Source organism: Lasioglossum baleicum, chromosome 6 (assembly GCF_051020765.1).
Source record: "Lasioglossum baleicum chromosome 6, iyLasBale1, whole genome shotgun sequence".
NCBI lineage: Eukaryota > Metazoa > Arthropoda > Insecta > Hymenoptera > Halictidae > Lasioglossum > Lasioglossum baleicum.
This window is the reverse complement of record NC_134934.1, coordinates 978614-993203: the sequence shown is the minus strand read 5'-3', so window position 1 is coordinate 993203 and position 14590 is coordinate 978614. Positions and strand designations below refer to the sequence as shown.

Here is a 14590-nt window from a genome sequence, read left to right as displayed (position 1 = left end):
AATTATATAATTTTGGTACCATTTTCATAAAAAGAAACAAAATTCACCAAATATGTTAAGGAAAATCCTATAAAAAAGTAATGATAAATAATTAAGCTTTGTTGTTTGATTAGTAGTCTCACACCGATATACCCGACCCGACCCGTATCAATATATATGTTACAATGTTTCACTCCACTCCACGGCGACCGAAGCCCCCGAGCTTCACTTCCCTTTTCTCCGTTCGTCATCATAGAATAGTGTTTCCTGAAAATTGAATGTCTCATATCTGGCCAGACTCGAGTTTTCGACATTTATAGCAAGCTTGCTATAATCTTATCTTATATGTCAAAATTTAGTTTTCTATTTAAAATATTTTGTTGTTAAAACTCATTAATAGTTTTAAATAGTACTTGAATATATTTAAAATGGTTTGGAATATTGGAATATTACAATTTGGAATGAAGGGCCTAGCCGGACGAGGTAGTCCTTCGAAGTATTTAAACAGCCGTTGTGCCATTCAATTTTCGGTCAATTTTCCCCATTTGCTTGCATTAATTTAATCATATAATTGCATTTAATTGAAATTGATATTTGAGATTTTTTCCCGATTTTTTGGTTCAAAATGTTAATTACACAAAGTGAAAAACACGCAAAAATTCGACAAATGCAGGTTTTTTAGAGAAATTGAAAAATAGCATTGTGATCATATTTTTAGACTATCAACATACCAGAACTTTTTTTACGACAGCGCGTATAGTCCAGTCGCCAGGTACTTTTACCTGGAAAGTATTCCCAACTTAATGAAATTTTGACACGTCATTTAGGGGTACTCTGGGGTGTCGAATCTGAGTTTTCAACCTCGAGGACCCTGTGCTAACTTGGGAGAAAAAATCACGATTCTTATTACCTTGTTTTGGTTTTTCGCCTATTACTCAAAAACTGAAAAAAACGACGGCGGGGTCCGATCGGGGATGTTTTTTTTTTATTATTAATATCTATATTGCTATTAAACATAACACCAACAAAAATATAAAAAGGCTTGAATCCACTCGGTTGAAGTAAATAAATTGTGCTATCCTCCCCAGTTAATAGTGAAAATGTAAGGGGTATCCGTAGTATGAAGATTATATATAGATATGTTGAAAAACTAAAGTTATGAGCCAAAAACTTGCAATTGCCTGCTAAATGTCACAATGCGTGGCTCAAAATGTCATTTTGAGAAACATTTCCTAATTTTGAACGCCTGTCTATCGGTGCCTGTTGGGTCAAAAAAAAGATTGACCAGTGTTTGAATAAAATTTAATGCTCTTTCCAAAAATGAAAAACAAAAGTTCTGAGGATCCACAGTTTTTGAGTAATAGGCGAAAAACCAAAACAAGGTAATAAAAATCGTGGTTTTTCCCCCTCCCCAAGTTAGCACAGAGTCCTCGAGGTCGAAAACTGAGATTCGACACCCCAGAGTACCCCTAAATGACGTGTCAAAATTTCATTAAGTTCGGAATACTTTCCAGGTAGACGCCTTTTTTCGACCTGCCGACTGGACTATATGAAAAAACTTGACGACACTGAGGAAAATGAAAAATTTGATAACTCCGAGAAAAATGGAAAACTTAATGTGACTCCGAGAAAAATAAAGAACTTACTGACTCTGAGGAAAATGAAAAATTTAATAACTCTCAGTTAATAAGCAGTCTTCAATGCGTCTTAAAAAAGCAATTAATCATGCAGGGATTGATCAGGTGTTTCTCTCTATATTAAAAAATATTTAAAAATCCTTTGACAAATCTGTTTTGTGGCGTCAGGATACTGCTGTCGATATTCCATCACACAGTTTGTATAGTATACATATATTATTTCTCCTCTTTGTTTCTATATAAAATTTTATTATGATCCTCCATTAGTTTAACGCCCCGTTCAGCGGTATCATTGACCACCTTCAGTCTATGTTTCAGTCAGACTACTTATTATTCATAATAACTTCTTTTTCCGATATTATAACTGTTTTTCTTTTGTAGATTGGAGCGTATTAATGAATTTATTTATATATACATATATAAGGGAGTAGAGAGACTTCCAGGATTGCAAGATATTCATTACTCATTTCTCGATAATACAAACACGGGTTTTTCACTAGTCAAAAAAAAAACGCCAGATAAAACATCGATCTAAGGCGCTATCTGCCTCAAAAGTCCTATTTTTTCGTTTACGAAGCGTAATTTGCATTATTCGGCAGCATGTGTAGCTATGAAAATAGCTATATGCGCAGTTGTATGCTTCCGTATCTCTGTCAGTCATGTATATATGAAAAAACTCTTCAAACAAAAGTTGTAGTATACATATAAGGAGGTGGATATAGTATCAGAGAAAAAAATTTTTTCAAAGTCATTATTTCAAGTTTTCAAGGTCACGGATGTTTTTTCTATCAACAACTGTTTATGCTATATATGGATTCTTAGAGAGAAAAAAGACAAATTCAACGATATATCATAACGTCTATTTATGTCAAGATTTAAAAAATTCAAAATTTTCAAATTTGCTGCGCCTCATTTTCCCATGATCCAATCGGCCCCAAAATTTTTCCAGATTATTTTCTCAACATTTGTTACAATTCTGGTTTCCGGGACCAAAAAATTTCATGGTCGAAAAATAAGGTCCACCCTAATGTACATATACGTAAATTACGAGAAACAGTAAAGAGTGCTTAACGTCGAAGAAGAAAATCCGGGTAACTAAAACTTAATATGTACTACATTCCACGTTATCAGAATAATTGTAGTTTAATTATGATACATTTTATATCAACATTTTTTATTTACACCTGCTAGAAACGCCACTGTCTCGGAAGGAAATGGACATTCGAGAGAAGCAATGAAATTAGAGCATCATCGCGAAAAAAGATGAGTTTGCAATAACCTCAATATTTTATGAAATTCTATTATAATTATAGTTATGACTGTATTTTTTTATTATAGGAAGACAGAAGATCAAATTGTGTGTATAAAATCAATTTATATATATTATACAATTTATTTTATTATTTGTTTGACAACTAATATATCTACAAATTGTTTCATAAACTAAAAAATACTTCCTGCATTTTCGTATTCTCCAATCAGTCCTAATAAATACCATCAACGTGTTCTCATATACCAATTTTTATTAATGCAATTATGACAGTAACGAAACGTTTCTATTTAAAATGAATACATATTTTGAACATAGTTTTAACATTTTTAATTTTTTGGAAGGTTAAAAAATGTAATTAAAAAAGTAATGAAAAATAAAAATTAAAAAAAATCCTCGCTGCACGGGGACTCGAAGGCTAGCTCCAGATTGCGATTCATACGCTCGACGGCTCGACAGTCGAATTTCAGTTTCGTTTCCGTAAGCCGTAAGCCGTAAAGCATGGCAACATGGCAAGTGCTAAAAATAGATTGCGGCTGGCACAAGCAGCGCACACGGATATAGCAAAGGTACGCTGGTGAGTGTAGCGCGCGGGCGCGTTGCTAACACGATACCAATACAGTGTCTTCTGCACCGACGAAATGCCGTCGGTGGCCTCCTGTTTCTCACTCCAGTCAGAATATATCCTAGAGGGCGTAAGAGAACACCGAAAAATTCGAGTCCCGCCAACTCCCGTAAGGCTGGCAGTCTTTAACAGTATCTCGTCGGTGCCTGTATAACGGCATTCGCCGCATCACCGACGAGATACTGTTAAAGACTGCCAGCCTTATGGGAGTTGGCGGGACTCGAATTTTTCGGTATTTCTTACGCCCTCTAGGATATATTTTAGCTCCATCCAGAGAAACAGAAGGCCAACGACGGCATTTTGTCGGTAAAGAAGACCACTGAGGAGATTCTCGTCGCGATGCATTGGTGTGAATGCGAATTATTACGAAACCATATCGATTATTATTAAATGTTACATTCTCCGCCATATTTCAGACGATGTTTTGGCACTATTTTAACACTATTTAGAACTTTTAGCGATGTGGTATATCAGATCACTGTACCTTTCACGTTATCCCCGCGCCCACTCGCGCCCACTTACTGGTCCCGCGGAATAACACAGGGGCTGGCAGTCTTTAATAGTATCTCGTCGGTGGCCGCATTAATCAGTGCGACCGTGCTGCCATCTTGCGGGGAAGCGGAATCCAGGATAGAGTGGCGTTCCAGCTGGACTGCAGAAAGCTGCATTCCGCGTGGACTGGTTCCAGGTGGAGTCTACCTGTAATCGTTTTCGTCACTCCCCGTGGAGTCTGTTGTGCTATCAGGGAGGGAGACTGCTACGCATTTGCAAAGTACTGCCACATTGATGCGACCCGTCCTGTGTCGCGCATGCGCGAGAGAAGTTGGGCTCAATCGAAGCACTGATTGGCCACATTAGTGTGATACCGTGCTGCCCTCTCAAAAACAGGCTGAATCCCATCCCGGCCGGCAGGCCCTGGGCTCGAGCTAGTGATGGGCACCATCGACTAAAAACTATCGACTAAATCGCGATAGTATTCAACTACTATTTTCAGTCGACTGATTTTTTAAACTATCGACTGAATTTACCCTGATAGCACAGTTTGGAACTGCCAGGAATAGTCCAGAGCGTGGAGTGAATTTGGAGGGCAGTATGGTTCCAGACGCCGCTTATTGGCTGCTCGGAGCAATGGTTGGAGTACATCTAGAAAGAGTGTGGAGTTGCATGCCAGTGGGCTTCCGAAAACGATTACAGGTGTACAAAGTCCGCCGTCACAGCATCTAGAGGGCAGCTTCTTCCTTCCAGATGGAAGGCAGCTCGTGGAGTCTGTGTGGAACGGCGGATGCCGTTATACAGGGCAGCACCGTCGGTGAGGTTATGTCAGTAATGTTGGTAATGTCGGTGAAATGAATTTCTACACATTGTACAAATATGTAGCAGTCTTCCTTTTTACCGACAATTCCAAATACCGATTCTGAATGAAAACGAAATAATAAACCCGATATAAAAAAATATTAAATTTTATTTATTTCTATTATATCTATATTATTTTTCCTAGACTGCGGATCTTTGTGCAAAATAAAAATTGTCTGCATCGATCGCAAGAGAGATGGAAACTATATGTACAAATTGAATGTTACGTTCTTCCCCCCTTGCCGTAATTTTCTTTACAGTTACATTAAGAGTAAACCTACACATAAATCAATAAACTAGTAATACATTAATTATCCCCTAATACGTACAGTTACACGAATTAATATTCGGACGATCTAAAGAAGATGATAACTTTTTAAATATTGTACTATACGATTTGAATTTTTTGGGGGAGCTGGAACAATTAGTTTACTGCAGGATGTGAAAAGAAATTTTTTCAAAAATTGCATTTGGTCGGAATTGCAGAGAAAATACTAAAAGTTACATTTTACAACTTTTTCGCGCGGGCCTATATTGAAAATTTAAAAAGTACGTTTTGTAGGCCTGCGTAAATAATGTGCACTGTGAAAGTTTCATCGAAATCGGTTGATGCGGGAAAAAACGACAGGCCTTGAAAGATGTAAGAATTCTTCGATGTAGGCTGAAAATCTGCGATTTTTACCATCTTTAAACGTTTGTAGCTCATTGCAACGTCAACCGATTTTGACGAAATGTTCAAAATATGTTTAGTCGACACAGATCTACAAAGCGTATTTTTCAATTTTTCAATATGGGCTCACATAAAAAAGTTGTAAAATGCAACTCTTAGTATTTTTTCATACAATCCCGATCAATTGCAATTTTTGAAAAAATTTCTTTTCACATCCTGTAGTAAACTAATTGCTGTAGCTCCCCAAAAAAGTTCAAATCGTTTAGTACAGTATTAAAAAAGTTCTCGTCTTTTTTAGAACGTCCGAATATTAATTCGAGTAATTGCAGTTCCCGTATAGCCTTTTTCCAGGATTGCAAGGATGCGGGATTCGCCTCTTCTCATCTCTCGATAATAATACAAACACGGGGTTTCTCACTAGTTAAAAACGCTAGATAAAAGATCGATCTAGGGCCCCATCTCCCTCAAAGGTCCTATTTTCCGTTTACGAGGCGAAATTTGCATTAGTCGTCACCGTAATTTGCATTATTCGGGAGCATACAAGCTATTTTCATAGCTACATGCTGCCGAATAATGCCAATTACGCCTCGTAAACGGAAAAATAGAACTTTTGAGGCAGATAGTGTTCTAGATCGTTCTTTTATCTAGCGTTTTTGACTAGTGAAAAACCCCGTGTTTGTATTATTATCGAGAGATGAGAATAAGAGGCGAATCCCGCACCCTTGCAATCCTGAAAACGAGTCTACTTCCTTTTAATAAACTAAAGCAAGGATTTGAAACCAAAGAGTATGTTCGGTTGCAGGTAGCTACGGTATAAAGTTTAGTACATTAACGGTATAAAAGGTCCAAATACATCTGGCTACATCGGCTGTGCTTCTTTCGGCTGGCTAAAAATCACTTTGTTGGGAGGTACATCTGGAAGGTCTTTAGCTGAATGTTTTATGACGGCCTCGCCTGTGAATTCGGACTCGCGCTTGTTCCTTCGCGCGGAGGGTTTTCCTTTTTCATTTGGAACAACCTAAGCATTGGAAAAACCGAAAGAATACCGGTATTATTTCGGTTTCGGTAGAAAATTGATTGTGCCGTTATTCGAAGACTTTGAATAAATCCACTATCCACAGTCCAAATTCTATCTTGAGATTAGTCTTTTTTTAATCGGAAGAACGCCACACGAAGCAGCTAGCGTCATTTACATGAAACAATTACGAAAAATAAACAAGGTCTGCAATTAACTTGTTAGTGGTTTCATGCCAATATGTCTGGCTGGCCGACGCGCGTCGGGTTACCTGGCCGTGTTTATTGCACCACTTGGCCACGGTGACCGAAGTCTTCGCCGCCCTGGCAGAAAATTATTCGAAGCTACACCGTTTCGATAGTTTCCAGATGGCTGGGAAACCCAAAGGTCTGGTCGCCACATGTGCGATCTTGCCGAATCCTAGGGCCTGCTTCAAGGTTCCGTTCACCCCCAAATGGGACTTTCACCAACATGTTCAGTCACGTTTTTAACACTTTTTAATGGGTTGTTAACATTTTTTTATCTTATTAGGAATTTATTTTAGTTAGTGATCATATTCATCGATAAAAAAAGATGAGTATACGGTACTATTTATATTGAGTCCTACAAAATATTGCAATTAGAATTACGATTTCAATTATGTCTACTTGTTCTTTGAATACAGTAGAGACTCCCGTATCCGTACCCCCATTATCCGAATACATACCCTAATATAAGCAAAGAGGATTAGATTGAATATAAGGACGTCCTATTGTCCGTATGTTCTGTTATCGCCGCGTCGCTCGCTGTGCCGGGATTCAAATGCGCGCCGTCTCCAGATTCCGACTTTCTGACTCATGCTTCCGAAACTTCGGCAACGTAAAAATCGAAGGAACGCGTCGGCGTCGATCAGTCGAGCAGGTAGTTCACACAGACAGAGTAGACGTACGCTTGTGTGTAGCGCGCAAGCAATTGAACAGGCACTCAGACGGGCTGAGTTTTCACGTTACGGAAGTTTCGAAAGCATGAGGCGAAAAGTCAGAGTCTGGAGACGGCGCACAGTGTGACCTTTCGTCCAAATCGGAGACAAAATCGAAGAACTTTTGATAGAAATAAGGTAGAGCGATGAAATTTTTTAAAAATTAAAGCTGAAACATTACAGAATATGGGAAAAATAGGGAGATTATGGTAAGAACGTTTTTTAACGTTGAGAAAATTCGTTAAACTTGCACAATTTCGAGAAAATTGTGGTTTTTCCAATACCACGCGCGGAAATTTTTTTTTAAATTTTTGCTATATATCATTTCCCGTAGATTTTTTCACGCCGATTTCAAATCTGGTCTCAAAATTTGTCTACGACCTCAGGATATTGCAAAATCGATTTCTTTAAATTCTACATGTTTAACGAATTTTCTCGGTTAAAAAACGTTCGTACCATAACTTCCCTATTTTTCCCATATTCTGCAAAGTTTCAGCTTTCATTAAAAAAAAATTTCATCGCTCTACCTCATTTCTATCGAAAGTTCTTTGATTTTGAATCGAGTCTGGTCCAAATTTTCCACTGTGCGCCGACACGACGAAATCTCTCCGTATTTAATCATTGATTAAACATGTTTAATCAATCATAATGTATTAATATTGGATATCACTGTATTCGGGAAAGTCTACAGAATCTTTTGCCAGAAAGAACAATTCAATATCTTTTATAATAACATCACAATATTTGTTTGAAGTTGAAAAATATGTTTTTTTTTCAAAGCCTTGTTCCTGAAAAACTGTGCGAATAGGAAAAAAATTGAAAACAGATTCGGAATCAGCGCGAAAAACTCAGGCCAATAAGTCCTGGGTAGTTACCAAAACAACTCTGGATTTTCTGCACGAAATTACCTGAACCTTTTCCCGGAATGTTCGTTTGACAAGCAAATTTTCACATAATCATCCATTTCATTTCCAAAGTACAGTACCAGGACCTCGACCAACCGGCTTGATCGAGAGACAAACAGCCTGGACAAATTAAGGCCTGATGGATAATTGAGACCCGAGGGAAACCACGTCTTACCCTGCCATAGTCCGGCCACTCTAAGCGACCGTAATTATCCTTACGGGCACCGTCGCGTCGGTTCTTCCACGCCATAATTAATCCTCCGGCAACCCTGCCTCTCTTCCCAGTTTTCCCCGAAATTCTATACTCTATACTCTATACAATTGTACTTGCAGCTTGCAGCTATTCCTTCTGACGCGATAACGGTAACGTTAGCGTATCTGCTTTATAATATTTGTCATTGTTGTAATATCCTGCAATTTCTACCATCTTTAACCCTTAGCACTCAAGTGGTGACTCGAAATCACCACTAAAAATTGCTGTCCCATTATGCAAAATATTGTTTACATTGTTAAACATGTTGGTAGCTAATCAATTACTAAACCTTTAATTATTGTATGAGGTATTACAATCAATTTCATATCCATCAAATGAAAAGAATCGTATAGAACGAAATTATTCTACCTAGAACGAGATGTTTCATTTTCGAGTTAAAATAGCTCCGAAATTAAAACAGCTGCAAATGGTTAATTATTATAACTATCTTTTAAATTTTCAATATAGGCCCCACATAAAAAAGTTGTGAAATGCAACATTTAGTACCTATTTTCTCTACAATTCCGGCCAACTGCAATTTCTGGAAAAATATCTTTAGGATGACGGGTAATTCAGTGTCTATGATGTTTCGCGTGGTTAACAGACAACGATATAGATATTTATTAAAACAATAACACGTAACAATAACAAAACAAAACAAGATGTAATAATAATAACAATAACGAGAAAACTAGATTATAAACGTTAATGACTATCGAGTACTAACAAAGTACAGAGATATAAATTAACGTAGCGCGGGCAACTCTAGAGCGATGCGTTCTCAACGAGTGCCACAAGCTTTTTTTCCACTGGTAAAAATCCTTTTTGGTGGGAGGATTAGCAACGTGAGAAAGACCGTTAAAATAAGGGGAGGAATTCTCCGTTCCTCAAGAGTAAGGAGAAAGTTTCCTTCCCCAAAACAATTCAAAGTCGTCGCTGCCAAGGACATTGCAACGGTTGAGTCAGGGTTCTGGTAATCGTCACTTTTACGACCGAACCCTCAATGCAACCGTCCACAGCGCGCACTTGAGAAGGATGAAATTTCCGCGTCCGGAAAGTCCCTCTTTCCAACGCGCCATGTCCACTACATATCTTTTCACATCGTGCAGTAAACTAATTTCTCCAACTTCTCACGAAAAGTCCAAATCCATATAGTCCAACATTAAAAAAGTTACAGTTACTCGAATTAATACAACCCCTGGCAGAAAGGTTCCGATCCGGAGGCATTGATACGGATTTTACAGAAAACTATTACTTTATGGAGTTGAAACTGATGGGAAATTAAAAGGGGCTTATTACCCAACCAGCACACATCGTCTCATAGATGTCTGTTTCATGTCGTCGTCCCGTCTGAACGTCTATGTCCCAAAGATACGTCTTTTAGTCGCCAAAAAGATATCTTTATGGAGACGTTGTTTTCACAGCAGAGGGTGAACGTCTTTCAGCTGTCTCATTTCAGTCGTAAATGCAACGTCTCCATAAAGGATATCTTTTTGGCGACTGAGAGACATTTTCCGGAGACGTTGTTTTTCCTACGCCGCCGGTAAAGAGTGGGGTGGAGTAGGGGGATACAGCTTCTAAGGAAGAACTTTTTTCTGTGCACTTTTTCGAAAAAAGAGCTCTGCATGCTAATCCGCAATAATACAGAGAGTATTTCAACGCAAAGAGCATTTGGAAAAAGTGTACAGAAAAAAAGTTCTTCCATAAAAATGTACACTTTTGTTGTTTACAAAGTTCCAAGAGCCAAATCCAAAAAAGGGCTCTGTACGGGACCCCGCAATAATGCAGAGAATATTTCAACACAAAGAGCATAAAAAAATATTGCTTCTTCACGAAATGCGGCTTACCCGCGTGATCGAAAAAATCAAGCTGTTTCATATATTCTCTGTCAGTGTCTTTCCTGCGAGAAACATATCTGCTTCTCTGTCTTCGTAGTTCACCCCGAGTGGCGCTGTTGAAGTTACTATTTTTGGTCCGGCGCACATGGTCGACACCAGTCGACACCGGTCGACACCAGGTTTAGAGAAGTGTCTAATTGTATTAGTGTATTGTAATAGTGATAATTTATCCGACGAGTGTATATTTACAAAAGTAAGTACTTCCATTGCTGTTATTTGTTACCGTTAGTGTTTTTTGCTGATGCCCTTCCGCTATATTCGAAGTTTACTATGGGGTTGGCAAGAAAGTCAAAGAAAGTACTTTCGGTATTGTAAGGGGGTAGACTGCTTTTTCTAGGATTGCAAGGGTGCGGGATTGCAATTGATTGCAATCCTGGAAACGAGTCTACCGCCCTAATGTGTAAATAAGTGTGAAGTCAAAAAATGAACAAAAATTGGTCATATTTCCATTCCTTCATTCTATTTGCTATTTTTCTAAATATATTCTTTAATTAAATATATTTACGTCGTAATTACATATATGTTTAAATTAGTCTCTAAATTTTACCATACTTTTCAATTCTTAGAATATATACACACAAATGGAGACGCCTACAAATACATGGACCGTTGTCCAATTTTTGGCGGACGGAACGGTAGAAGCGGTGCCAAATAGTTGGCTGGAAGACGACAAATGTTATTGGCCACCGGTACACAAATCAAAATTGAGCAACGCAATCCAACAATGTGAACTGCCTCAACCTTCGTGGGAGCACTTCTCTGTAAAGATCTTCAAAAACAGTACCTTTGGTAAGTTAAAGTAGTTACACACCATACATGTATAATTAAAATAATAATTATATAATGCTTCTAGACGGCTACACGAAGGCTAGAAGAAAAGCAAAGGAGGCCGAAGAGACCAATGACTTGTTTAATAAATACACTTAAAATAGCTGACGTTTATCTTTCATTTTCATTAAATTAACAGAATGTGATATGCTACATAACAATTTTTTATTTTAGGCAGCAGAAGTGCACAATACGGGGGGCACAACAGCTACAACTTTGCCAGGAAAGTCTAGGTATCATTATGACTGACGTGCTGGCATGGCGGTCTGCTATAGCTGATTGGGCCGGAAGGGCAAAAAACCGTTTGCAAATTATCGAACGGCCAGCCTTGTTATATGTAATTATCACCCTTATTTTAATATTATTATTATAATGATTATTCATGTGCAAATTAATAAACAAAGATATTCTTATTCAAGGTGCAGCGGAGAAAGCCAAAGTGGACGGCAGCCGGAAGAAACATGAACAAAGCGAGTGTGACCAAGTGATTTTAATTTCAATATATCTGTGGTTATCAGGAAGAACGCCGCATGTCACATATACTTTCACTTTCGATCGCTAATACTTTGACATAGGAGGTTGGTTAAATTGCATTGTTGTCTGAGCCTTCCAAACGTGTTTCCATGACTTTTTTTCTGGTAAATATGTACAGTAGCGGACAAAAGTGTAAGACCGCTCTAAAGAAGACGATAACTTTTTTAATATTTTACTATACGATTTGAACTTTTTTGGGAAACTAGAGCAATTAGTTTACTAAAGGACGCGAAAAGAAATTTTTTCAAAAATTGCAATTGATCGGAATTGTTGAAAAAATACTAAAAGTTGATTGTTTATTTAAACATATCCTGAAAATTTCGTCAAAATCGGTCGACGTTGCAATGAGCTACAAACGTTTAAAGATGGTAAAAATTGCAGATTTTCGGCAATAAATCGTGAAAATCTGCAATTTCTACCATCTTTAAACGTTTGTAGCTCATTGCAACGTCGACCGATTTTTACGAAATTTTCAGGATATGTTTGATTGACACAGATCTACACAAAACGTGTTTTTTAAATTTTCAATATAGGCCCACATAAAATAATTAAAAAATCAACTTTTAGTATTTTTTCAACAATTCCGATCAATTGCAATTTTTGAAAAAATTTCTTTTCACATCCTTTAGTAAACTAATTGCTCTAGCTTCCCAAAAAAGTTCAAATCGTATAGTACAATATTAAAAAAGTTATCGTCTTCTTTAGAGCGGTCTTAAACGTTTGTCCGCTACTGTAAATCCTATACTCTAAAGTCTAAAGCTCAATGAATGCATAAACTCGAATTTTTGAAAGTGTGACATGCGGCGTTTTTCCTTACAACCACAGACATTATCAGTAATATTTTATTTTCACTTTTATATTTTATTTTAATTTTTATATTTTTTAATTTTAGTATACAGGGTGAGGCGCCAGAAACAGGCCCCCTGAATAAGCATTAATCAGATGTTAGTAGCTTTTTTGTAGATGGACGCGTAAAGGACATGTGAAGGTCAACTTAATTTTTTTAAATGGAATGAGGTATTTTTTAATACATCAATTATGCAGCTGGACATTCATTATAAAAAAGTACTAACCTATGTATGTCGAAAAATTAGTAGTTCAGGGGATATTTCAATTTAAATAACTCTAAAATACCATTACTGTCGTACTAAGACGTTAATGTTTACTTACTTATGTAACGTCTTAGTACGACAGTAATGGTATTTTAGAGTTATTTAAATTGAAATATCTCCTGAACTATTAACTTTTCGACATACATAGGTCCAGCTGCATCATTGATGTATTAAAAAATACCTCATTCCATTTAAAAAAATTAAGTTGACCTTCACATGTCCTTTACGCGTCCACCTGTAAAAAAATAATACACTACATAATGTACCCCTTCAGACCATGCAACTTCTGTATACAAAACTTTTTCGTGCAACGCATACTTTGGAAGTTATTATAGGTGTGCAAGTTGCGTGGACCACCCTGTATACTGATTCTGATGTTTCAACTGTATATTTTATTCAATTTTTATATTTTAATTTAAGTGTATTAATTTTAATGTTTTAAGTGCGTGATATTGTATTTTAATTTTAATACTTTATTTCTAATATATTAATTCTAATGTTTTAAGTGCGTGATATTTTATTCTGAATGTAGTATTTTATTTTACGCATACTTTGGAAGTTATTTATTGGTGTGCAAGTTGCGTGGACCACCCTGTATACTGATTCTGATGTTTCAACTGTATATTTTATTTCAATTTTTATATTTTAATTTAAGTGTATTAATTTTAATGTTTTAAGTGCGTGATATTGTATTTTAATTTTAATACTTTATTTCTAATATATTAATTCTAATGTTTTAAGTGCGTGATATTTTATTCTGAATGTAGTATTTTATTTTACGCATACTTTGGAAGTTATTTATTGGTGTGCAAGTTGCGTGGACCACCCTGTATACTGATTCTGATGTTTCAACTGTATATTTCATTTCAATTTTTATATTTTAATTTAAGTATATTAATTTTAATGTTTTAAGTGCGTGATATTGTATTTTAATTTTAATACTTTATTTCTAATATATATTAGAATTTAATATATTAATTTTAATGTTTTATATATATTATTTTATATATATTTTTATTTTATAAATAGTACATATATTATTATAATAAACTATTTGTTCGTTTACTTTAAACTATTATCGTAAATTGATTTTTCCCTCCCACTCCCTTTTCGCATAAATACGTCTCTCTAACAAGCTCAAGAGACTTCTGAAAGTCGCCTAAAAGATGCCCGACAGAGTCGTGGAACATGTCTCTACAATGCCTGAAACACGACTAACAGTCATTCTCAAGACCACTTTAAGACAGGCAACTTTGTAACAAACGACCTTCCGGAGCCCTTGTAGAGACTTTCCGGAGACATTCGCAGACATCTTTCAGACATTTGAATGTCTAGCGGCAGACATCTTTCTGCTATCTTTGAGCTGTATCTGTGCTGGTTGGGTAAAGAATGAAGAACAACAAATTAACATAAGCTTCCATTTATTATAACAAAGAAACGAGAAAATAAACAAAATGTTACACGGAAAAAAGTTAATAGACCCATTAATAGATCTGCTGGAAGAAAGTTTCCCATTTGATTTACAGTCTCCGCAACACCAAATTTCTTCAACA

The 14590-nt window shown here is 36.6% G+C and overlaps 1 protein-coding gene across 1 annotated transcript; it reads left to right on the top strand.

The window, feature by feature from the left end:
- Nucleotides 1–10119: 10119 nt before the first annotated feature.
- On the top strand, nt 10120–14109 carry LOC143209367 (uncharacterized). Its single transcript, XM_076424881.1, has 4 exons — nt 10120–10756; nt 11130–11352; nt 11417–11728; nt 11811–14109. The coding sequence occupies exons 1-3, from the start codon at nt 10649–10651 to the stop codon at nt 11488–11490; spliced, it is 405 nt and encodes a 134-aa protein (XP_076280996.1). The 5' UTR covers nt 10120–10648; the 3' UTR covers nt 11491–11728; nt 11811–14109.
- Nucleotides 14110–14590: the final 481 nt, after the last annotated feature.

Coding starts and splice junctions, on each gene's coding strand:
- LOC143209367 (XM_076424881.1), top strand. CDS start 10,649: ATGGTCGACACCAGTCGACACCGGTCGACACCAGGTTTAGAGAAGTGT. Junction 10,757..11,129: donor ACGAGTGTATATTTACAAAA/GTAAGTACTTCC, acceptor TTCAATTCTTAG/AATATATACACACAAATGGA. Junction 11,353..11,416: donor CTTCAAAAACAGTACCTTTG/GTAAGTTAAAGT, acceptor TAATGCTTCTAG/ACGGCTACACGAAGGCTAGA.